General features: G+C 38.3%; 1 protein-coding gene across 2 annotated transcripts in view; it reads left to right on the top strand.

The window, feature by feature from the left end:
- Window positions 1–26,602, top strand: part of foxj3 (forkhead box J3) — a 112,161-nt gene that overhangs the window by 73,666 nt on the left and 11,893 nt on the right. For both annotated transcript variants that reach the window (XM_077203548.1, XM_077203547.1), the window contains exons 3-6: window positions 9,899–9,973; window positions 14,193–14,276; window positions 19,795–19,896; window positions 25,718–25,846. In XM_077203548.1, coding sequence (XP_077059663.1) covers window positions 9,899–9,973; window positions 14,193–14,276; window positions 19,795–19,896; window positions 25,718–25,846 — 390 coding nt within the window. The remainder of the gene's footprint in view (window positions 1–9,898; window positions 9,974–14,192; window positions 14,277–19,794; window positions 19,897–25,717; window positions 25,847–26,602) is intronic.

The following is a 26,602-nucleotide window of genomic DNA, read 5'->3' as shown; positions in this document are numbered from 1 at the left end:
CACTAATTTGGAAATGTTTTCATTGTGGTGTAAAATTGTTTTGGGATTTTGATTGTTAGATATTTCTCACCTCTTTTTCCGGCATAGCCTTTTTATTTTTTTGATGCATCAGTTGCAGTTTCTGTTGATAAAATACTAAATTGTTATAATAATGCAAAAACAAGACAGTCGTTGGTCTATGTATTATAAAGACATTTACATTATATACATGTAACTTGCATCAGAACCTGAGATGTTTACAGCAAAGGATATTTTTTACAGTGATTGGAAATGAGAATGCACGTGGGTTATTGCTGTTTGTTAGCAGGTAATATCACAGAGGGGATTAGCTTATTATTTACAATGCTATTCAAAAGTTTGAGGTTCAATGTTTTTGAAAGAAGATTCTAATGCTCACCAAGGCTGCAATTATTTGATCACACAGTAATATTGCAGTATTATATTAAAATGTTAAATAACTCTTTACAATTGTAATATATTTAAAAATGTAATTGATTCCTGTGGTGGCAAAGCTTTCCAGCATCATTACTCCGATCTTCAGTCGCATGATCCTTCACGTTCTAATATACTGTTTTGGTGCTCAAGTTACATTTCTTATTATTATCAATATTGAAAATATTTGTGGTGCTTAGTGTTTTTGTGGAACCCGTGATGGATACTTTATACAAAAGAACAACATTTATTTAAAATAATGATTTTTCTTTTTTTTTCATAGCACATTTTAAAATGACAAACAGGCCTTTTCCCTAAAGCCCGGTTTCACAGGCAGGGCTTAGATTAAGCCAGGATTAGGCCTTAGTTCATTTAGGGCATTTAAGTGGCTTTTTAAAAAGTGCCTTTAAAAAAACATACTGTTTTGTTCTGGTGACAAACCAAGGGCACTGACATTTGCTTTCAGTTAAAATGGCTCAAACATGTATTTTAGTCACGGAACCGGGATAAATCTGCCAAGTCCCATGCTTTAATCTCTCTGAAATTTGCTTTTTCATTTCTAATCTGCTGATTTTGTATGTGTGTGTGTGTCCAACCACCTGGCTACATTATTGTGTGTAACGCCCACTTTTCACAATACAGTCTATTCTCAAGTTCCACCCATATTTTATTCCTCAATGAATATCTGGTTTGCATAATGTAGGAAATGCATCACATTATGGGTTTTTAATGTGATAGGCTCAATGCAATGCATCTATCTGTAGTTTATGTAGAAGGACATATTTCTTTGTTTTGTCTACCAAGAACTATAGAGCACAGAAGAATTCAGTCAAGCTAATCCTCTGAATAGATTCTCTCTTACACAGAGCCATTGAGCAAGGCAGGATTCAGTTGAATCTGTCATTCAAGTTTGTTAGAAAATTAAGAAACCTCTTTTTGTTGAGCTCTCAGCTCTGAATTATGAACATGACCTGCTAAAAGTGCAGGTTTAAAGAACATTAATTAAACTCGAGTCAAGTGTGTTTTCATGAGTTTTTGACCTGTTTGTCATAATTAGGCTACATCAGTGAATTTCTCCCCAAAACATTTTAAACCCTTATTAAACGGTTGCGGTTTTAATTTGGACTCTGTACTGTTAAACTAAGGTAAGTACTGCAGCCTTGAACACATGTAGAAAATGATACAGAGGGTTTTGAAATCTCCAGAGAGGTCAGGTCGTATGAAATAGCTCAGGTCTTGAAGCTCTCTTTTCTTTAAAAACACCATGGAGACAAAGCCAGCCTAACTCAGGAAGAAAATCTGAATGAATAGTCATCCTTTGTATCTTTTTGAACCCTGGTCACACCAGTGTGTGTGTGTGTGTGTGTGTGTGTGTGTGTGTGTGTGTGTGTGTGTGTGTGTGTGTGTGTGTGTGTGTGTGTGTGTGTGTGTGTGTGTGTGTGTGTGTGTGTGTGTGTGTGTCTATTGAAAAATTTGCAAAGCTTTGCCAAGTGTCAATGACACAGCTACACTCTAATATAGAGGAGAAAGTCCATTTGGAAGACTTTCATTGCCACTTTCAACTCTTTTTAAATAAGAGGATCATGCAGCCGACTCTCAAGATGCATAGAGGTTATTAAGGTATTTATTTATTCCATCAACACTCCTGTGTCTTTCAAATAAATAAAGAGACTTACACTTGATATTTGACACAATCACAGGCTCTGTCCTCAAGGTCTCCTCAGATGGATTTTTTTTTTTACTAATTTGGTCAAGATGAGAAGAATATTCCCAAAAAGAGCCAGTGCCATCATCTGCATGCATTGTCTAGTACGTATTTGTTCAGGGCTCACTTACCACGGTACTCATGTATTATTAGTCTTATAAATTAACATACTTTACATGAAAGATGGGTTTAATTTAAACTCTGAATTAGTCAGTCCCCCAAGGTGTTATATTACTTTGTACAGCATCTGCAAATTTTAATTATCGCAATACTTCACTGAGTACACCGCACACAGCATTACATCACACCGATATTGACCGCACCGCTTCTCTTTTTGTTCTTATTGTGAGCTATTCAGATCTCAGTGAAATGGGGCTCTTTATGTTTATTGTGGTTTTCACCTTGACTATAATTTTTGCTGCAGCTAGCAAAATCTTCATGTTTTATTAAAACGACTTATAAGCGAGTAAAGATCAGAGAACGAATGGTCTTTAAAAATGTTGCATGCCAACACACTGTTACTAGATGCCAAGAGAAAAGAGATCAAATACCTTTGAAGTCCTTGAAAATGAAGTTGAGAAATCGTTAAACTAGTCGTCCACTGCTGCTCGAATGTGGGTTGTTTGTCTTGAAGCTGAAGTTAGAAATGCCGTTTTGCTCTGCTTTGGTGTGCGTTTCCTCATGTGATTGTCAGCCATTTATATAATAAATAACTTGTATTTTCATAAAACAGATATAGTGTGAATATGGTATCAGTACTCAGAGGCCTGTTTATTTCTGGTATTTTAATAACAATCAATTGTAAATTGCATTAACAATACTTGCATTTGGGGGGGGGGGGTTGCAATTTAAAATGTTGATTTACAGTACAAGTATATCCATATTGGTAACACTTTACAGTAAGGTTCAATTTGCTAATAATAGTTAGTGCATAACTTGAACTAACAATGAACATTTTACAGTATTTTGTCATGCACAGAATAACATTACTACTGGAACATTTTGGAAAGTCCATACATTTACACGAGACTTGCGTAAATAATTTTGTATGCCAGGCAGTGTTGTAGTTTTATAGGCCTATACTTTTTTGTGGTAGGCAGGGTTTCCGTTGTCCGGTAATTACCGGACATTGGCCGGTAAAACAATGAAATGTCCGACAAAATTAAATCTCTCCAGTCAAATTGTCCGATTAAAATTGCCTAATAATCCCGCCCCCCTAACACAATCTGAATTTGAGAATAAGCCTAAAATGTGTAAAGCAAAAATACACCGAACTTTGGATATGTTATAAATATAAAGGAACAGGCTCTAACGTTACCGTTTGAAAGTTATGAAACAACATCGCATGCTGCATTTCAAATAAAGCGCACGCCTAAAACGGCGGTAATATAGACCTAAACAACGAACAATTGAGTGAGACGTTTAAAATATGGCCAGGCCCAGGCAGACTAGCCTTAAAAGCTTTTTTCCAGAGGCCAGACGATGGTGAATCAGGAACATCTCATTATAGCCAGTGGTTCTAATCCGCGCACTCGTACAATTTTTTTTTGTTTTGTTTTTTTCTCTCATCAAAACTGAATAGCCTAAGCCTATGTTCACCAGTGGTCATATATCAAGCAGGGACACATTTATTGTGTCTATATCAAGCAGGGACACGTTTGTGTGCATTTTATTTTGTGATTTCACCGGAATGAATATAGAGTCTCCGCAACGGCGATAGATTGAAACGCGCGTCCGAGTGAAGATTGCGCAACCCGCGCAGCGCGTCGTCCATGCAACTGATAGCAGTGGACACGAGCGCTCAGCTTGATTTCAAAACAACAGATTTTAGCGCTAGATCTCTTATTTAATAGCGAACTAAAGGAATGATCTGCTAGTTAACTGGAGATGTTTTATTTATTTGTATTAGGTACATCCGTGCCTCAATCAAGGCCGGCGCTATGGGCGGGCCTTAGGGGGCCGGGCCCGACTACAGAGCTCCTGTGCCCCCCCTCCATCCAATTTGCATTTAATCAATTATTTTAATAATAATAATAATTTACGTGCAGTATTTATATATTTATTGATGTGTATTTAAGTGCAATGCAATGTTTGACTCATAGGCTAATCTTATAAAAAAATCTCCCGGAAGTTTGACTGATTGTTTACAAAAAAGGGGTTTCCCGCTGAGCCGCTCTGACCGCAGCATCTCGGTAAAGTTATAGCGACGCGACCATAGAACGCGACGTGCTCGGTTTTGCCTATTCAGAAACAAATGGAAAGAGAAACTCATGAGGAGATTCCAATCCCAAAAACGTCGACTTCAGCTGTATTAAGAACGTGAGTAGACCAGTTGGTTTTATTACTCTTCGTAAGTTGCACCAGACGTGGTGTAAATTATGCATTTGACACTGATATGCAATATGTGTGTGAGTGTGTCGTAGTTGATTATGCATGGTTGATTTAATACTTAACTTGAGATTTGTGACTATTTGTCTGTTATTATAGGAAGTTGGCTTATAGCATGCTGTGTTCACGGAACAATGCAGACCAAAGGTAACATGATATCTCATGATAGCCGAAATATGATTGGGCAATAGGCTAATTATAGTTAGGATATTGAAATCGCTGTGAAACTGTTGTAGCTAGTGTTGCCACCCGTCCCGGTTTTCCCGGGATTGTTCTTCTTTTTAACAACCTGTCCCGGGAAATTTATAAACTCTCCCTGATATACAAAAGGCTCATAAGAATTATGCTATACAAAAGGCTCAAAAAAAATTCAAAAGGCTATGTGAATTTGTCCCGGTTTCCGAAAGGCTACGAAGAATATGTCCTGGTTTTCGAAAGTCTACGTGAATATACGTTCAAACAGCGCGCACGGCAGAGAGGTAGAGAGTGCGAGACCTTGCGTGCGTGTGCTGTGTGCTAGTGTGCCTCATGAAGCGCATGTAAGCCCCCCCCCCCATTTTATTGGATGTCATAATTAGGCCCCCCCAAGAATATTAAATGCCCGTCCATTGATTTGTTTCTGCCGCCGGCTCTGGCCTCAATGTTTCAAAAAACGAATGTGTGTGAAACCATAGTAAAAAACAATTGGCGTTGATTGACACCAATCGGACGTTCATGTTTTTTTCCGTCTATTTGAAAGTTAAGCTAATAATAATAACATGTTGCATTCTATACGGTCTGATTATGTAATTTTTTAAGTTACATAGACTGCCTCCAGTTTTCATCAACTTGACTACTTAAGAGGCGATATTTGACCGGCATATCGTCAAAATGTCCGTAAAACGAAACCTCTGCCGGTCACTTTGACCAGCACCATTTTTTTCTAGCGGAAACTCTGGTGCTAGGATCATCTGAAACTGTTGTTAATATAAGGTTTAAACAGTGCTAGACTTCAGGTACAGCTCCAGTATGATGTCTTCCTCTTATTCATATAACAAGAGGCACCCACATCTTAGCACCTTATCAGCTCCTGCCTCTCTCACACTCAGTCATGCTGTCCTCATCGCTGTGGCCGAGGGTGAGGGATTCTCCATGCTCTAAGTGGATTAAAACCTCACTGCATCCAGTTCCATGCTGCAGTCGCATGGCTTGTCTGTCAAAGGTGGGGGATATTTTCGCAGGTTTAGTCTGCGAGCTGGATGGTGCGTTCCACCTTGGGTCTGGTTAAGGGCACCGTTGTCACCACACACATGAAAAAAAAAAAAATGATCCAGCATCTTCCCACACCCAGTAGTACAAACACAGTCTGCCAATGTGCTACATTCCCTAACGTGTGTAGAGATATTGTAAGCTTAAGAAATGCCTGTGTACGTCTCTGTGTTTGCGAAAGGCTTGTCAGGAATTGCTGTGGTTGAGGGAACTTAACGCGTTTTGCAGATAAGCCCATATGTCAAAGATATTGAAAGCATTGTAGAGAGAAGATATAAAATATTCTATGGGATGGGTGGAACTGGGACGGGTACACTGGACAGAAAAGACACAGCGTATAAGGAGGAATGCTGGGAATTCCAAGCTGTGTTTGAGATGCTAGATTTTTTTTTCTTTTATCCAACGAACAAGTATCTATGAAACAATATTGTTGTTGGAACAGCAAGTTGTTACATGTGTCTGCATGTTTTATATGAATGAATTTTTTTTGGAACTTTTATTTCGTTCTACATATTTCATAATATATCAAATAAATTAATTTTATATTCTGTGTTGTTTTTACAAAGCAAAGATATTTATAAAGGATATATATATACATATATATACATACATATACATATATATATATATATATATAAAATCTTTGCTAACTTTTATACTAGCCTACTTGTCTGTCTGTAGGTTTATTCAAGCAATTATGAATAATTTTTAGTAATATTATTTTAATAATAATACATACATATATATATATATATATATATATATATATATATATATATATATATATGATTTTGGCTTAAAATATTGCAATAGTATCGAATTGTGAGTTCAGTATTGTGTATCGAATCGTTACACATCAAATTGTATTTTTTAATGTTTGTTTAGGAACCAATGCAGACTCTATATAGTCTGTGAATAATAGTTCTGCGAATAATATTATTTTTAGTAGAATGTAAAAATTGTGTTTAAAATGTGTTTTATCTTGTAATCAAGTCATCATCAGTTTCTTGACCAACCCTGCCATCATTTAAAATCTTCATCTGTGTCGCTGTATGTAGAGTGAGGATGTCAGGCTGGATTTGCAGGCACTGATGGGATGGTTCTGTTGTAACCTGGGCTCCCTGGGCCGAGAAGGCATGGAACTGCGGTATGTCCTTGATGAAGAACTCTGCTGCGACATGGCCTGTCCCTTTGACTCACGCTGAGCGCTTGATACTCGGGACGAGGAGGTCAGTCTGACCCACTTTCCCCCGCCTGCCCTTCTGTCGTGTTGGAAGAGGTGGGCGAGAGGCCAGGGGTGAGTGGGCGGATGGGTGCACTAACTGTCAACATGCGAGTTTGTGCGGGGGGTTACCAGAGAGCGTTCCCGCCGCTGTGAAACGCAGGTATATCTCAGCCCACAGAGACAGTAATGGACAGGCACTCCCACAGAGCTCAGTGTCTGACCCTCTTATTGTAGCTCCTCATCCTCGATGACTCCTACAGCGCTCTTCCTCCTCTTCATCACTTCACTGCACTGCGGTGCTTCTGAGCTCCAGCTGTAATCTATGCAATCAAGCATAAGATATTCAGAATCAGCAGTGTTAGCTGCACATCATTTTATGAGATGTTGAATATTTCTATGCTCTGCAAGTCATTTGTTATCTCTGTTAGTGACCTGCCGACCTTTGGTTTTACACCAGCAATGTGCATGTTAAGATGCTGTCTGAGATGGCATGTTTGCTAACATGTAGTGATATCTAAGGCAGACACCGTTTTGGTAACTCATTAAAAAGTAAAACTCAATTTCCAGGTTGAAAGCAGGGTCAAAAAAGATATAAGTGTGTCTCTGATATAGCTCACTGACAAGCAGGTCTCTGCTGAATTTAGACAAGTAACATGTCCTATCTTAAGTGTGCAAAGATGTAAGACATAGTAGCACTTCATGCCATCATGTATTATATGTCTTAAACACAAAATAGCATTCACAACCTATTCTATATTGGGAGGAGAAAAAAACATTAAGGAATTTAGGATGGAACTTAATTAATTTTTATCCTTTTGAAATGGATTATATTGTGAAAAGTAACCGTTTTTTAGCTTATTTAAATTTTTTATGTGTTAAATGCATTAGATTTGGTAGCTTTCACTATACATGATCCATCTGAAAAACAGAGAGGGCTTCTACACATAAGCTCTCACACTCTGACTTTCTCTTGGGTCATTCTTTTTCTCTTTCTTTTTCTCTCTCATACACACACACACACACACACACACACTAAAACTCAGTGTGTCAGAATGGCAGCTGGCCCTGCGGCTCTCCTGGTTAGTTCCCCTGATAGAGAGTTGGAGACAGACTGGACTGGTGCAGTAGTGCTTATTAGCCGTGTCTGTCTGCAGGAGCCCTGCTGAGCCAGCCTTGAACCCTCTGGCCCCCAGCAGAGAAAGAGGGAGAGACTGTGAAGAGAGAGGGAGAGGAAAGTTAAAGCAGTGGAGGACAAAAGAGAGAGCGTGACAGCCAGGGAAAGAGACCTGCCTGTCTGACCTGCTTGTCCACTTAGCTGGTCGCAACCTAACCTGATAGAAGGTTGTCACAGAATTGTTACTCTGAAAAAGAAACTGATCTGTTTCTTTTCATCAAAGATGTTGGAAACCTGTGTTGATTGCAAAACCCATGAGTTGAAGCATGACAGTCTGATGCACAATTATTATAATAAAAAGATCTCCCTTTATCTGCTTTCTCTGACCTCAAGTACTCTTCTGTTCTATCTTTCGAGTACCCAAGCATTCAAAATGCCCAAAGTGCACATCGCTATTGCAGAGCAGGCTTTAGTTGACATTGTGTTTGTTTTTTTCTACAGAGACTATGACGCTGTCTGCCTGACTAACCTCAGATATTGCAGTGTGGAGAGTTGCTGTGGCTGCTAAAGTTTTAATGCGCTACAAGATTAGGGTCTGTGGACAGATACGTAGATGTCGTCAGGTTTAGTGGCGGGTTACACAGTAACTGCTCTGACCTGCTTTTTTTTTGCATGCATCTCTTGGACTCTGAGGTTCAGCTGTCCTACAGAGCTCACCTTTATTGCGTCTAATGGTTTCGGTACTGCTGATGCAGACGGAGACTCCCTTCGGTCCACTGTTAAACATCCAGCACACACCTGCAATCAACCCTGATCGGCCCAGTGGAAATGGCCCGTTATTGCCCTCATTAGATGTTATGCGGTAGTTCTTGTACAAATACATCACATATTAACATGGGTTGTGTTTGGTTAGTATTTTCATCTAATTGCCTCTCTGAGTGTTTCTCTCGCGTTCCACCGCCAGACCAGCACATGCGAAGATCCCAGAGCTTTTATTTTACACCCATCTGTCAATACAATTTGGTCAAATGATTTCAAAACCTGTGCGTTTCTAGTGTCTTAAGCCAAGTGGCTGGCTAAGCTCCAGCTGGAACGCACCGAGCATTAAGGCATGATGTCCGTTCAAGCTGGCTCCTGCTGATTCATCCCTCACATGCTGAAAAATTACCTTTTGCTCATTAAATAATTGTGTAAGTTTAAAAAATAAATTGCATAATTCATTTCCCTCTGAGGATCAGGATGATTAATTAATTACTATGCTGTTAAACTGGATCTTTTTTTTTTATTAACCTCAAGACATCATGTATGGGAATTATCATGTTTTTTTTGTCACATCAGTTTCAGTGCATTTGAATGTGTGGGAATCATAGAAATTATGAAAAATCTCTGGGTCGTTAAAAATAGTTAAGTCAGGGGTATTTATTATTGAGTTGAGGAGTCTCAATATTCTGCAATCATCCTAACCACCCTTCCTTTTTTTTTTTTTTTTTTTGTAGGCTGTCGTCTGCAACAAGATGAATCTCTTTAATATATTTTTCTGGCCTGGTTGCTTTGCATAGCACTGAAAAGATGACGCTGACTCTGGGTTATAATACCCCAGTGTTTTATTCATATTCTCTTATTTGCAGGGACCCTACACACTCGCGTTTGCTACAGCACTGTCTGATAGCGTGCTATAGGCTGCATGTAAATGTGGGTTTTAGGTACTATTATAGTGTAATATCATGTGGGAGTCTCATTAACCTATAAACAACCTAAACTTCTCTGTCTCTCTTTCCTCCTACAGAACTCAATACGGCACAATCTCTCGTTGAACAAGTGTTTTCTTAAAGTGCCTCGCTCCAAAGATGACCCAGGAAAGGTAAGGGTTCTCCTCTTACCTCCATATGTAGTTCTGTTTTATTCAGAAATGTTTTGTACATTCTCTAAAAACAAAATGCCTCTACCAGAGCAGATTCAGCCGTTAAAAATGCATACGTATCCTTGTCAAAATAGATGAGAGCGAGCACTCGCAGTAATGTTTTAAAAGTGCTCTCCGGAGCTCTCCCGGGTAGAGGAGAAAGCACTTCAGCCCCGGCACTTCCTGCACGAGAGGGGGAGACCACCACCTGCTTCCCCTCTGTCAGCATGCCGTTACCCCGGCCTGTCTGAGCCAAAACAACCCTAACAAATTCATGTGTAGGCCAGAGTGCAGAGAAACATGCATACATACACCATACACACACACACACATATATATATATATATATATGCGCATCATACAACTTCGGTGGACACTGTTAACGTGTCTTTTTTCTCTCCATCACATAGTACCTCTGCCACAAACGCTTCCTTATTTCTCTGTATCCTCAGCCATCTTGTGTGAGCACATTCACGCACATACGCTCACAGCGCGACATAAAGAGAAGAGCCGAGGCATGCAGGGGATGGGGACTGAATGCTAATTTCATGTTTTGGTGTAATCCTCTGATATTGACACTCCTGGGATGTGCTCCACTAAATACAAAATAATCTATCGCTGGATGGATTCTATTCCGAATGCACGGCCAACATGCTTGCATCCCTAATGTTCAATTTGGAATTTGCCTCCTTCCACACAGCCCTCCCCCGTGGAAGGAGAACTTCAAAGCTGCGAAGGGCTCTCTTGATATGTTCCATCAATATTGTAATATGGCAGGAATATGGACCCTGCTGTTTGTGCGAGATAGTAACTGAGGCGTGTTTCTCAGAGATGGCAAAAACGATTGTTCACTTCACCTTTGTGATCCGCAGCAGTTGTTGAGAATGAGGAAGGTCGAACTTTTGGGCGGATACAATCTTGTTTGCCCTTGAGTAGACTTCTGGTTAGGGAGGTCTAGTCTGCGTTAAGACTGTGTCAAACTGATTATTTCCATTAGAGACCAGGTTTGAAATTAGATAGCCGTTACTATTAAACCATCACAAACACAGCAGTTATTTTTTACAATAATTTTTACTTTATTTTTGATCAAATAAATGTAAGCTCGGTGAGCATAAGATACCTTTTCTTTAATCTTATCGACTCCGAACAATATCAAAAATAAAGTAAAATAGTAATACTGTGAAATATTATTACAGTTTAAAACTTTTTTTTAATAATGTATTAAAGGGGCCATTATTCCAGTCTTTAGTGTTACGTGATACTTCAGAAATCATTCTAATACTGATTTGGTGTTCAAGAAAGATTACTTAATATTATTATAGTGCTGAAAACTTGATTCTTTGATGAATAGAAAAACAACAGTATTTATTTAAAATCAAAATCATTTGTAACATTATAAATGTTTTAATTGATACTTTTGATCAATTTAATCTATCCTTGCTGAATTCAAGTATTATTTTCTTTGAAAAAAATCATAACAACCCCAAACGTTTGAACGCCAGAATATAGTATTTATATCTTCTTCATTTGTTTGTTGTTTTGGATAAAATGTCTATTATATGAATACATGTAAAATGTTTTGTTTCTTTCTTTTTTTTCTTGAATAATGATGATAAATTTTAATTTTTAGGTGAACTATCCTTTTAATACTTGATTTGGAGACTGTTAATGTTCTTTAGTTTATTGCATTATCGTCTGTTAATTTTGGGGCTCAGCTGAGTTCATAATCTAAAGAAGTAACCTTGACACAGTTTTATTGTATTGCCCTGTTTCAGATTCATGTAAACTGTCCTTTCATGGATTTCTTTAAACATTGCTTTCTCTCTAGAGGTTGTGTTGTAGTCTACAGATACTCCCCTCCCAAGGGCTTTCAGTTTTTCAAGATTTTTCTGCTAATTAAAAGGAATGATACTCAGCCTCCCTTTCCACAGTGAAAGCGTCTTGCAGTAGTTTTAATTTCAATTACATCTGCTAAGTGTAACAGACTGTCAGCATTCTGTCACCTTCAGCTGTCCTTCATCATCATCACTGCATCAATTACAGGGACATGATGATTTAAATTAAAATCATAAACATGAGGGTGTTTAAAGAGAGATTGAGATTGCCCTGCATGTTATGAACTCAGATGTCTAATGGTGGAATATAATACGTAAATAGCGATGCAGGGTGAAGAAGATAGTGTTTGTTAAACGATTTGTTGGAAAGTAGCTGTACTTACTAAGTCTGTTTGTTGTGTGGAAGCACTCACTATCTGTAACATTTAACATTGTTCGGATACTTATGCTACATTCGAATATATAAAGAAACGTAAGACCCTTTCGCATGACTCACGCTAGCGCACCTCTCAGCTCAAGTGTTGTAAACTGTTTGTTAATTTGCATGCAATAGATAATGTGTAATATGATGAATTATTCTTTGAATGTCACAATTTGATTCGATTTCTGTTCACAAGCTTGCGATTAAGTTTCCAATCTCGATTCAATTCGATTTCTCAAGGAAAAAAATCTCTCAACTGATGCTGTAAACTATTCAGGGAACCCTGTCTGTTGGTACATTACTATAATGTTGGCTGTAAATTGTACAAACATTTAAATTGCACATAAGGCAGTTTTTATACTAATGTAATAATAATGAATTTTTAATAACACAATTATGTTTTTACTGCAATTAGTTTTTTTGAAATATAAACATTCAAGTAAAAATATAATGAATATGTAATAAAGTGCATATATTTAGCAAAATGCTCCTCTCTAATTAAATAAAAAAAAAAAAATAGATTTATATTATAAATTTAAAATTGTTAGTTATGCATTTTTTTAATATACACACATGCATAACTTAAAAAAAATGTCACATACAATCTTAAAATTAAATGAGTCTCTTATTGAAGATTGTTGTGATTAAATAATGGCTGTAATGACTGACTTTGGTTGACTGCAATAAAGTGATCTGCATTCATTAATGTTATAATTTGAATGCCTAGTTTATCATTTGATTAATATTAATTGCGTCACTTCCTTTCATCAGGCCAGTTTTAGTACACAGGCCAGTTTAGTGCTTCTAAGGCCAAAACATGGCATGTTAAAGCAAGGTGTGATAATGCTGCAAGCTTTGTGATTGGTCAGATTGTTTTGGAGCTGTCATTGCACTTAAATAACAAATTGATGTAACATCCGAGTGTTAAAACGGAGACACTGAGTTCTTTTCTTGGAAGGAATGCGGAAAAACTGTTCGGGTGCTGGAGCTTTGCTCATTGCCATTCCATGGCCTCTAACCTGTGCTGTATTGCTGTTTAAATGCAGAAATTTACATCATCTTATCAATATGTTTTTGGAGGCCGAACGTTTGAGGAACCTAAAGCATGCTGTCTAGACAAATCCTTTGGTGATTTTCAATTATTCTCCTTGCTTAGATGCATGCGCCAGCTGTGCACAAGTAATTTTAAAGGTCTTGATCGCACCCTCTCTGGACAATTGAGATCTTATCCCATATAATATGAAATATTTTAAAATAAAACCCAAGCCTGGAGGTTAATTTCTTTTTCTTTTCGCCTAACTTGCCGGCCAGAGTTGCCTTTAGCTTTTGGGAAGAGCAGCACTATTGAAAAATAAATTAAACAGGAAGAATGCAAAGATAAATTATTCAGCCAGGGTCTTGGGTGCTTGGATACCAGCAGCCCCAAACCAAGGTGTGCTATTTTCTGCCTGATTATCAGAGCTCAGACCTGACCAGAAATCCAACACCTCTGTGTCCAGCCCTGAACAGGAGCAATCGATAAACCTGCGGCTGAGGAAGAGGGGCTTCAGGAGGGGCTTAACATTTTACTTGCCTCTGCCAAGGCTCAGGAGAAATGCGAAGTGAGAGTAAGCGAGCGCAAGAACCGGCTGTAGCGAAAGACCCAACTTCTTCGCACCTCAACATATAGCTCCATGAACGTCCTCAAGACGTGATGGGCTTACAAATGAGCTCGCTGAAACTTTGATGAACTAAAAGTTGTACATGTTTGACAGCAAACGTGCACAGTATCTGATTACTGAAGTTTCTCTCCTAGAAACCCTGCTTATTATCGTGCTCAGCTTTTTATGAAAGTTTTATTGCATGGTTGGCTTCAAGTTGACCACTATTTTAGAATATTATGATTTGCTTTGGAGCTAATATTCCAACTTTATCCTGTTTCTAGGGTTCCTACTGGGCAATCGACACAAATCCAAAGGAGGACACTCTGCCCACACGACCCAAGAAGAGGCCACGGTCTGGAGAGCGGGTGAGTGAAAGTTTGTCCGTGTGTTTTCTGCATGTGTTTGTGTTTGTGTGTGCTCCAAGACCCCCCGGTGGTCGTTTTTTAGGCTTACAGACTTTCTCAGGCCAAACTCGGCTCATTACTTTGAGTCTGGGAATGATCAAAGAGCAGAACAGTGAGTATCTCACTCGCCCTGTTCAAGCTCAATGTCACTTATTTGCACCATAACTTCACTTGATTCTGCGGTTACTTAAAACCACAGTGAATACCATTAAATCGCCACTCTAATGACAGTGTTTCCAGCGTGGTGATGTTGACAGTGTTTTAGTTTTCAAACTTTCTCAAAAAACCCCATAACTTTATTTTTTATATTTTACAATTTCCACCTGATCAAATATTTAAGAGTTTTTGTATAACTCGAAAAATCATTATAAAAATGCCCATGGAGATTTTGTTAGATTTTGCATTGGCTTTTACAGGTCTATAAATGATACGTTTAACATTAGGCTACCTCATATATCAAGGTTTTTAAAGACAGTTGGAACCATGGTTCATCAAAGAAAAAAAAACATTGTTGAATTGTATAAGAAATATTTTGATTTTAAGTTGTTTTAAATGCTTGTTTTGTCCTATATCGAATCATTTAAAGCCATCTTGAGGCCCCCTTGGGAGTTTCCTGGGGCCCCCAGTTGAGAATCATTGATCTAGAGTGCCATGGAAAAATAAATAGTTTTACCTGAGATTTAATTTTGCAGTTTCAATTGAATGTGATGCGATTTAAAAACTGAAGTAATCCAAAGATAATAAATAAAGGCAGGTCTTTTGATGATTTTTTTTCAGGGCTACATTATTCACTGAGTTAGTTCTTTTACTGAGGTGCTCAAAAATGTACAGACTTGTCTATCATCTATTAGAATGGTCATTTAAATAACATCTGGCTTGCTTACTGACTGGATGTTATGTCAATGTCTACCTCAAGATACACATTCACAAAAGAGTTGTGTTTGTTTAAAAGTATATTTTACATTATTTATTTTGTATTGTTTTTGAATGTAGTGAGGTTATGGGTCCTTGCTGTAAAAAAAAAAAACATCTGTATTAGAAATCTAATTTCGGGGGTGAAAATGTAAGCTTATTAGTCTAGCTCATCTTTTTTTAAACTTAAACGATCAGCAGAAAACTACGTAATTTCTTTAGTGCATGTGTTGGTGGCTCGTACATGTTTTAATCTTTTGGGAAGAGCTATAAACAAAACCAACCAACCACACATAAGACACAAAACATTTACTGTTTATATAGTCTGACTTTGATTTGACATTGAAGCTTTTTTCAAAAATAAAGATATTCCCCATTGTCTGTCTTTTTCCCCCTCAACATTAGCATGCAGGTAGCCCATCTTAGCAATAGGTTGCCTGTATTCGTTCTAGCTAGAAATGTGTGACAACATGGAGAAAAGGAATGAGACTGGATTGAATATTTCCTGAGTTGAGAACGCTGGCTTTGTTTCATGTCTGAGTCAGTCCTTTACAGTCGTGTCGTGCACAGGTTTGCTGATTGGGCGCTTATATTTTTTTAAATAGCTGTCTCACTCTGTGCGGCTCAGTTTATCTTGTAGAGGGGGTCCGACTTATTAATAAACTGTGCCCCAGGCAGCCTTTACATACGTTGCATTCTGCACTCATTTTTTAGCAAACATCAATTAATGTAGAGTTTCTGCGCCAGTTATTTTCAGCGAGAGATTTTTCCTTCCATTATTAATGAGCAACGCTCACCGGAATATACAACTCGGCTGCACTCGACGCCGGCCTCAGAGGTTGACCTGCCTCAGAGGTATCTTGCATCATTTTGTCCAGCCCTGCGTTGTGGATCGGAGGCACAGGGGAACCGAACAAGTTCAGCTATAGTGAGAGAAAGGGGGCGGAGATTGAAGACATGTAGACATTTAACAGTGACAGGAAACCATATAGAGGAAAATAGCATTTGTGAAGAAGCATTTATTTATCAGGGTGTTAAACTGCGACTAAATTGTGGTCACAAGCGCTATGGGAAAAAATGTTAGAAAGTAAACAATGACCGAGTTTTAGGTGTACTGTGGGGGTGTGTGATTTATATTAAGATTATATCTCAATATTTTTGGATTTTGTTTTCAGACTAATGCAGTTCTAACCTTAAACATTTTATGGTTGCAAAAGAGCTGTAAAAAATTCATCAATTGCTGCTTTATTTATTCAGAAACACAAGTGTCTTAATGGTATTTGGGTAATTTACTTTTCATTTTATTAGTCTAACATGTAGGCCTGCAGCAGCCCCTAAACAAATAAAACTCCTTATCGGGCAGGCATTAGGACCTGGGGGAGGTTGTTTTCACAGAGGGGGAGGTTGGGGGAGGTTGTCCTGCAGCTGCTGCTCGTGCACGCTCTAGTGCAGGGATGGGCAACTTCGGTCCTGGAGGGCCACTGTCCTGCAGAGTTTAGCTCCAACCCTGACAAAAACTCTTTTCTAGTAATCTGAAAACATTGATTAGCTTGTTCAGGTGTGTTTAATTAAGGTTGGAGCTAAACTCTGCAGGACAGTGGCCCTCCAGGACCAAAGTTGTCCATCCCTGCTCTAGTGACCATTGCACACCGGACGTGTCATTCTGTACTCACATTCTCAAATTCAGCGCAGCGATCTAAAGCAGTGAATCTAATCACCATTCAGGCACAAGTACACTTCAAGAATGACCACACTTCTGACGTTATCATATCGCTAGCACTTCTTGAGCACGTGAGTTACTTCAGATGAATAATCAACAGTATTATCGGCAAGCCATATCGGCATCATTTTTCATATTCGGCTGATGACGTGCCGAAAATATCATGCATCCCTAGTATTAGACACATGCATCATCTTTTGTCAGATTCTTACATTTAATCAATAAATTCAACATCACATTCATCACATATACAATCGTGCTGATATTCAGGAAAAACAGCACTCTTGCTTGTGTAATGTTGATTAATTAAATCATATGAAGTAAATATAAGACAAAGACTTAGATTCTTTGCAGTCTAAAAATTACATCTAAACGTTTACTCTCATGCTCTCAACAAGCTGTGTTTTTGTTCAATTGTTCCAAAGTGAGTAATATACTTGATTACGTCTGCTCGCACATCAGTATTTATATGAATGTAAATATTTTGTACCAAAAAGTTATGTCAGAAATCTAGGGCTGTATCTCCCAGTCGACTAGTCGATTTATTGGTCGATACGTTCTGGCTGGACCAAAAATCTGATTAGTTGATTTTTTGCCGTGTTAATTTCATCAGGTGGAAAGCACTAATTGCTAATGGGGGTGTTTTCAGAGCACCCCTGTTTCATAGGTAACAGTCTGTCTTCAGAACACCCCCCTTGTTTTCACTTTTTTGGATTAGCCCAACCCACTGTAGACAGCTCTTTATTTATTTTTTTACAGTCTATGAGACAGATTGAAGAAAGTACTAGAAGGCCTTGGTCTGGTGGTTTGCTGAATATTTATTTAATTTTGAGCGTTTAATTTACAGTCAGTCCTCCTTTACCATGTCAAAGACATCGGCAGTGTGGCAGCATTTTACAAAAATAGATGATGGGGGAAAAAGTCGAATGCAATGATTGCAAGAAACAGTTGGCATATCACCTAAAAACGGTAAGCTAACTTCTCTGCGTTAGGTTTTCCCGTCTGTTTTGAGTAGGCTATATGAACAAATCAGAATATGGCACATGTTTTAGTCTAATAACTTAAAGGCCGTGTTGCAGGGTTAATTTTTCAACTAATTTGTGCAATTTGCTTGTTGGTAATAAACATTTCAACTGTTATCCATTGAATTTTATGTTGTTGGGTATCACAAAACGGAATATAATGCGAAAAAGTAGGTACTATCTTGCAGCGGTTTGCAACAATTCTCCTTTCCCCCACAATGCATTGCATTAAGTCACCTTGGGGAGAGAATTTACCAAAGCCCGCCTTGAGAACATTGAGAGTAACTTGAGAGACGAGTAGTAGACGAGAGTATTCAGATAGCGCAGATTATAGACATATCTTGAGTGATTTATGTACCCATTAATCGATAGTGGTGGTTAACCTGCAACATGGGCTTTAACGTTCCTCGTTTTATAACTGCAGGCGCACCCGCCCCCAACGACAGTAGCATCCCCCAGACGCACCCAGACCACGCTGGATGTTAAGCCTCCTCTATCATCCAAACGCAAAAATAATATCATGGAAGGAATTGTCAACTTTTTTTTATTAAAGTGGACGTGCTTTGTGTGTTTAAGAGTATAAGCTTTAAGTTAATGGTGTATTCGTGTCTCAGCAGCGAAGCTGAACTTTAGCCTCGCTCTGTGCGAGGACATGCACAGAGCGGCTGAAATGATAGTGTCTGTCAGTTATTATAACATATGACAAAAACAATTGTCTAAATTGTTGCATATTCCTCAACAGTTCTTGTGCTGATATCACTAGTTGACATAGTACTGTTTTCGGAAATCATAGGCTATGATATATAGCGCAGGCGCACGGGATGCAATGCTGTCAGAGCCGACAGAGTGTGTCATTTCAGTGCCAAATAATTAACGCTTGGTCAAAAACTATTTAATATACTGCAAATGTTTATTTATAACTCATTTAGGCGGACAAGGCTACCAAGTCCTGTGCAGCTAATTAATCTAACGTTTTTTTAATCGAAGTACACCCCCAGTCGATTTTTAGTCAATTTCAGGACTTCAGTTGACCAAGATTTTCTTTGGTTGATTACAGCCCTACAGAAATCGCATGTGATACGCCTGATTGCCTAATTGACCTCATGTGTGTTGAGTCTGTAGCGTGGTTTTCTTCTGTATGGTCAGGCAGTTAGGCTGGTATCATTTATAATCGCCACACTCCAGACTCCAGTGAGAGTATCATTCTCTCGGCACACAAATCTGCCCTCAGGCCTCACACAAACATTTTTCATACTCACACTCACTTCACTCACATCAAAAACCTCCAATTAGATCCATTCTCTCTCAGCCTGATCCTGCATGAAAAATAAGTGGGAATTCTGTCTGTGCAAAGTCGATGCTCGCTATTAAAAGTATATTTCATTAGACACACACTTGTGCTCTCTCTCACTTTCTCTCTCATCCTCCTCCTGTCTTGTTTAAGAAATTCTATGACATTAAAAATTGTGACTTGGCAAAATCTCATTTATGTTTATCACAAATTAAAAATCGCATTGTTGCCAGGCAATCCTCTTATAATAAGCAGTTTTGGGAGACAGGCGTGCTGAAGTTATCTTTTACCCCTGCAAGAACAGACAGAGCACAGGGAGCCGTTCCTCTCTCCTGCTCATCTCTTTACCAGAATGCCTCCAATTTTGACCTAAATAAAAGGTGTTGCTCTTTTGTTGTTGATAAACGCTTGCTGCTTATGCTTTAAAATTTCTTGCACCAGAGTAATATCAAATGCCTTTAATAGAAAATCAAAGTCACTTCAGATCATCTCCATCCCGGTTGGCTGAATGTGTCCTTTTTTGTTTTCCTGCAGGCATCTACGCCATACAGCCTGGAATCGGATAACTTAGGAATGGACTGCATCATCTCTGGAAGTGCCTCTCCAACGCTGGCAATCAACACTGTGACTAACAAGGTAGCATTCAATTTGTAACTCCACAAGTCCTGACTGTGTTTGTCCCATCACAGCTGACATTAGCAGCCTACATAACCAGTTTACATTTATATTTATCCTGCTATGACTATATGCATGAACTGCATAACAGGACTGACATGTGATGCTTTTGTTTACACGGACGCTCAGAAAACTGACATTGTGTTTCATCCATATTGGGCAGGCATTATGTATACAAATCCTTTTAACAGGGCATATGCATTGTATTGTGAATTGCTAATACCATATTCCATTTGTCTTCTGACTCCAAAATGTCAGGTTTGCGCCTACACAAGATATTAAGCTGTGCAAAAATACAGTATTCTTCGAGTAAAAATCATTTTTGTGGTAATCAACATTAAAGGTGCTGTATGTAAGTTTTTGACTGAACTAAATCATAAAAATACCATATGTTTGCAGATATTTAGGAAACATGCCGAGTTCACATACTTGTTTCTGTGAAAAACAATGCTACAGCAGCCATGGAAGCCAGCGAACAAACTGGGTCAGAGATCGCAGATTTTACCTAACCTAAAAAGCCTCAGCACCCATCTAAATCTCTATGAACGGGAGCAAATTAAAACGTGATATCAACTCAAATAAATCAACTTAGTGTGCAAGTCTCCCCGCATTCCATTGTCAATTTCACTCGTTCCTGTTGCGTGTCCTCAAATTGGCAACCCGCGCGAGAGCGTTGAGTCTGAGGAGGAGGGGGCGGGGAAACAACTCTATCCAATATTTTAAATTTGGACTACAGTACCCATTTCAACCACTACCTATCAATCTTACATACTGCACATTTAAGGTGCTGTCTTATTCCATTTTACTATGCATTTTCACAGACAAAATCCAGTTAGTTCAATAGAAATCCGCGCAGTCCGGCAAAAGACTCTTACGCAGATTTCACAAAGGGCTTAAGTTTGGCAGACTCTATTTTGTTTGTTGACCAAGGGAAAGCTGCTTGGTTTGAAAGTGGCTTTGTTAGTTGTGCTTCATACATCACTTCTTGATAATAAACAATGGACCTATTTTTTGTCCGTGAAATTTGACTGCACCTTTATAGTCAGCTTAACTTATAGTTAACTTAACGTAACTTAACAGAATATTCCTTTAAAGTGAAAGTTAAGTTGGTTTAAAGTTTGTACTCCATCTTTAAAATCTTCAAAGTGCTAAATGCTTGCAGTACTTCTCTGCAAGAGGACAGTTTAATGTTTGGAAGTATGATTACCTGCTGAATGCTTCTAGGCAGAGCACCCCAAGTGACTCTCTCTGTAACTCGCCCTTCGTGGCATGACTTCATGGAGAAGTGTGTAAAAAGAAGTAGAGTAAAACACTCTGAAATTTAAATGGGCTTTTTAACCTTAAGCGCTTCACTTTTGGCCTGTTGCGGGCTGCTCGCTCTCTCTGGAGCCCAAAACCATCAGTTATTAATTTACTTCAGGCATTAAACCAATAGTATTTCACATTAAGCATGGTGTTTAAGATGATGGCGAGGGGGATGTGGAATTCATTTGGATTGAATTATAGTAAGTTTGGTGATTTGTTCATCTGGATAAAAATGCAATATGCGCAGATGTTACATTTGGTTATACAGTATATATAGAATTGTTGTGTTTGTAACATTTCTTTGCAAAACCTCCAGTAGTAGTGATTTGTCTTAGCTGAAATTGAACCTTATAAGTGACCAATTTGGAACTAATCAAGTTATAGTGTAATATAAGCATGCAAATTGAGGTAATTGTTTAATTTGTTTTCAGTTGTTTTTTACCAGCTTTTTATAGATTATTTTCAATATTTAATGAATATTAAGTACATTTGTCATTCTTTCTTTTTTTGCTAGCTTTTCTTAGATGTTCTGGAGTTTGTCTCTTATCCCCTCAAATGCTCCTGATGTTGGAAGTTCACTAGGTTTTGAAACCCAAACTATATATGAGAGCAATAAACAATAAAAGCTTTTTATTGATTGTTTTATTGCAATATTATTTAGTTTGAGCACATCTCAAACGACTGTTCCCCCTTTACAGTGTTTCACACAACAAAACAATGCGAGCATAAGGTATGACTGATTCATATGGGAAGAATTTCAAGATCCACCCAGAATGGGATTTTGAGGTTATCCCATGAGCATATGCTTTCTTTGCCCTCCTACTCGAAACGCTGATAGATTGGAAACCGAACACGCAGGAGAGCGAAAACAAGACTGCAGAGTTCGGTGGCTCCTTGGAGATGCTGTTTCTCAGTGTGGGCCCTGTAAACAGAGAACACGCCACGCCTCTTGAGTGTTCCATGCCAAGCCACAGGAATTCCTTTCTCATACTTTCCCGCCTGCCAGTGCAGGCCAATGGGAAAGCGCCTGTGCTGCATAACATTGAGAAGGAAAGCCTGGCTGTGACTGAGCGCTCTCTCTCTCTCTCTCTCTCTCTCTCTCTCTCTCTCTCTCTCTCTCTCTCTCTCTCTCTCTCTCTCTCTCTCTCTCTCTCTCTCTCCTCTCTCCTCTCTCCTCTCTCCTCTCTCCTCTCTCTCTCTCTCCTCTCTCTCTCTCTCTCTCTAAATGATCATCATGCATCAGTTTGGTTAAGCATACTGAGCAGACCCATAGATGGAATCTGATTTATGGATGTTGCTTATTTTAAGGTGGGTTAGTTTTTAAAATCTGCAGAATGAGTTACACAGGAAAATGTTAACTGTTGTATTGACTTATTGCTTAGAAGTTAGCATATTAAAATAGTTTTTAAAATATTTATATTTCATTATATTCATTGATCATATTTATAATATTATCAAAATATATTTTATTATATTTAAAATTTTATTCTATTGAAAGATTATAATCATACTTGATGCTTAACATGAACATTAATTTTCTAACTAATGCAATACATAAAAGTATTTGGTGTGTGTGCGCGTGCATGTAATTTTATTATGTTAATCTTATACTTCAATATATTTTAAATATTTATTATTATATTGAATTCTATTTAAAGATTGTAACTTAAAATGGTTTGAAGCTGAATTACTTTTTTTCTAACTTTAAATTGCATGGTAAAAATTAGTCTCATATTGCTAAATAAATCAATTTGATATTATTTTATGTAATCATTTTAATATTTATTGATTTATATTTAAATATGCATATATGCATTGTTATTATTTATTCTTATATTGAAAGTGTAACATGGATTGAAACATAACTTAAACTTTCTTTTTAATTATTATTCTTTATATTTCTTTCTTTCCTTTATGCAATTTAGATACAATGTTGAAAAAAGAAAGTTTTCTTTTGAATGCGAGTTATTGTTAGAGACACCTGGGTGGATTTCTCTTTGATTTCATAATCCTTGTCTCATGCTGCAGATTAGTCGCCTGTATAAAAGACTCCACTGGCTTTTGACTTTAATTCACGGCTAAATATAGCGCTCCTTTTCCACTGCAGCAAACACACAGGAGTATTTGCAATAGATTTGTTCACCCCTTACCTTCTCTCGGCGTGTTACTTTCCCACTATGTGTGTGTGCGGACGTGCACACAGTGTATGTGGGCGTCTACGTTTTAGGCCTTGAACAAACCACAGTGTGATGAGGTCTTTAAATCATACTTTATGGATACAGGGAGTAAAAATAGATTGTGGTAAAAGGCTCATGGCTAAAAGCCTCTTTTATGACTTAATTACACATAACATTTATACTTGTTCTTCACACCAGGTTCTGATTATAATTGTAACTGTTTTCTGCGTGATTGAATATTTGACTTGCCTGAGCCTCTCAGTGCTTTGGTGCGCACAGGGTTAGTTGTTCTTGTAATGTACTGTTTCCAGGCCTAAACATAGCTGAAAGAGGGGAGAGTTATAATATGCAAATCATTCTATGACATTAACCCCCCATCCACCCTCAATCCAGTGCAGCCCCAGCAACCGTTATGCTCCGCTCCTTTGATGAACAGGGAATAATAGGATTGGGAAACATTTATTCTGCTTGAATGATAATTCTCTGTAAGAGACCGTGATCTGTAATGTGTCTTTCTATCTGCGGTCTCGCTGAGTCAAGAGGGAACAGGGCCGAAGTGTTTGCTGTATCTCTTGCAGCAACAGAATTATTGGGGGGTGGGGGCTTTCACTCCTGAAATTGTTTGCCCTGCGTTTTGGAAAAGGTCCATAAAATGAAAGTCAATGTGGTCGAATGTTGTTTTGGACCCCATTGACATTTTTCAAAATATCTTCTTTTGTGTTCAGCATAAAAAAGTAAGTCACACAGAATTGGAACGACATGAGGGAGAGTAAATAATGACCGTGTTTTAATTTTAAGTGGTTTAGTGTAGCATGAAAGCCTCTGTACGTCCTTACACATGCAGGTGAATCTTGGGACTTGTAGCGTGGTTTAGCACTATTCTGTGGCTGCCAAGACATGCGGCGTGTGATGCGAGCACGGCCAGCATTGTTGCGATTCCATTCATCCTTTCCTACCGCGGCGAACTCAGTGTAGGACTATTCTCCCAGGAGCTCATTATATTCATTCCCATACCATCCCTCCAATGCTTTATTTATTCTCATTTTGCAACCAGCACATATTTGCAGTTCAGCTTTTCAAATGATAATTGGGATTATCATTTTGAAGTCGAGGTTACGCTTCGGAAAACTGCGCATTCAACAGTGCACACAGAAAGGTTAGGGTCTCTGTAGCATTCGGGACCTTTGTGAGCTGTCCCAAACCAATTTGCGCTGTGCAAGTTGACGGTTTCAACGCTGCCAGCGCCGTGACCTTTACTGAAGGAGAGCTCTCTCAGCCGTCTGAGACAGCAGATCATCTTGCTGGCCACCAGCCACGCTCTCCCTCCGTATGAGGCACAGTGTGGGGCGCGCGTATTAACTGACCTTACACGTGTACAGAGTGTGGTGTACGCATGCCACACGTCACGTGTGTGACGCAACCGTCTGTTGTGTTTCTGTTACAGTTTGAGAAGGGATAGGAATTCCCCTTAAGACCTCTGAAACTAGGCTGTTTCTGTTTGATTGGTTTTTCCTCAGCACCCCACCCGCAGTATCTGCACTACAGAGACTTCTTGTATCTCAAGCTAACTAATCTCAAACTCTCAACCTAACAATGGACGAAATGGCACAGTAGCTTACTAAATTTTTTGGTCCTGTGTATTAATGTTTTCAAAAATACATTAAAATGCAATTTACATCTTATATAATATACATGTTTTTCTGAGTTCTGATTCATTTTGATATTCATAAATATATTTTATTTTATATATCTAATCATTTTATTCATAACATGTTTAATATGCAACTGTTTTGATAACATAATAAAGGGAGGAAATTTTAATTTAACTGAATATAATTATTATATTTTTATATTTACCATCTTATATATTTAATATTTTTATTAATAACATATTTTTTATACATTTAATTTATTTATATTAAATAAATATTATATATATATATATATATTAATAATTACACTGTTCAGGGGGCAAAAAGTTAAATATACATACTTAATACTACTGTCTTCATATCATAGTAAATAATTATAAAATATATTATGAAATGCATATAAAGTAAAAAGAATTTGTACATTCACATGTATTCAATGTGTAAGGAAAATGTTGTGGTTTTTAGTGTCATTACATTTAACCCTTTTAGTATTACTAAAGGTGTTAATGTTATTAAAGTTTTGCAAAACTGTATGACACCAACGTAAACAAAGAGTACATGTCTAAGAACTTGGCACATGTATTTGAAACTAGATTTTTATCATAGACACTCCTAAGTCATTAACCCTTTCCCTTTCTTGATTTCCAGGTGGCATTGTACAACCCTGACCAGGAGGGAAGTGACAGCCCTCGAAGCAGCCTTAACAATAGCCTATCTGATCAGAGTCTGGCCTCTGTTAATCTCAACAGCGTGGGCAGCGTGCACAGCTACACACCGGTAAGAGTCCAGTTTTCATCCAGTTTTGCAGCCACTATTCCACTCTTTAACCTCGTGAACCTGAAGCAGAGCTCTTAATTATCCTGAGTTTTATTGTGGATCTACTTTATGAAAAGCAGCAAGATTCCAGTGCTTTAGTCAGATTGCCAGAGATTGGAGGCCTGTGCATGGGAGCGTGCTGACACCGAGGTTAAGGGAATGAAAGGCAGAGCTCATACTGCTGGAGCGCTGCTAAAGAGAGACGCTGCTTCTGATGTCCTCCCACCAGAGAAGCCGCTTCTTTGTTGTGGTCCCCTAGAAGCCCCGCATGCTTCTCGCTCCAGGCTCTCAGCATTGATCCGGCACAGACACTGATAGATTCACTTCAGTGGGCCAGACAATGCTCTCCCTCTCTCTCTTTTTCAGCTCCTTCCAGCTTATTCGAACACTGTAGTCTGTTTGAACATAACCAGATTATATGCTCATCTTTACAGTGATGCATAGTGTGTCATCTGACTCCCACTGCTCATATTTCTTGTGTACAATTAGTCTCTGCTGCTAATGGTGCATGCAAGCAGGTCTTTCCTTATGCAAGTTTTTGTTTTTATAGGCTAATTGTGCTAAGTAACTAGTGTTTCCTGCTCTCTGATTCTGCAATTGAGTTTTGAGTTTGCAACTGTAATGAGATACAAACTGATGGGTACCACAGGATAATGTAGGGATACACAGTATATGTGTATGTGCATAATGATATGTGACTGTATGTGTAATGTTTCC

This window comes from Siphateles boraxobius, unplaced genomic scaffold, assembly GCF_051911475.1.
Source record: "Siphateles boraxobius isolate OS27281-9 unplaced genomic scaffold, OSU_SipBor_1 5, whole genome shotgun sequence".
In the NCBI taxonomy this organism is placed as follows: Eukaryota; Metazoa; Chordata; class Actinopteri; order Cypriniformes; family Leuciscidae; genus Siphateles; species Siphateles boraxobius.
The sequence above is the reverse complement of the archived record's forward strand: the minus strand, read 5'-3'. Positions and strand labels throughout refer to the sequence as shown.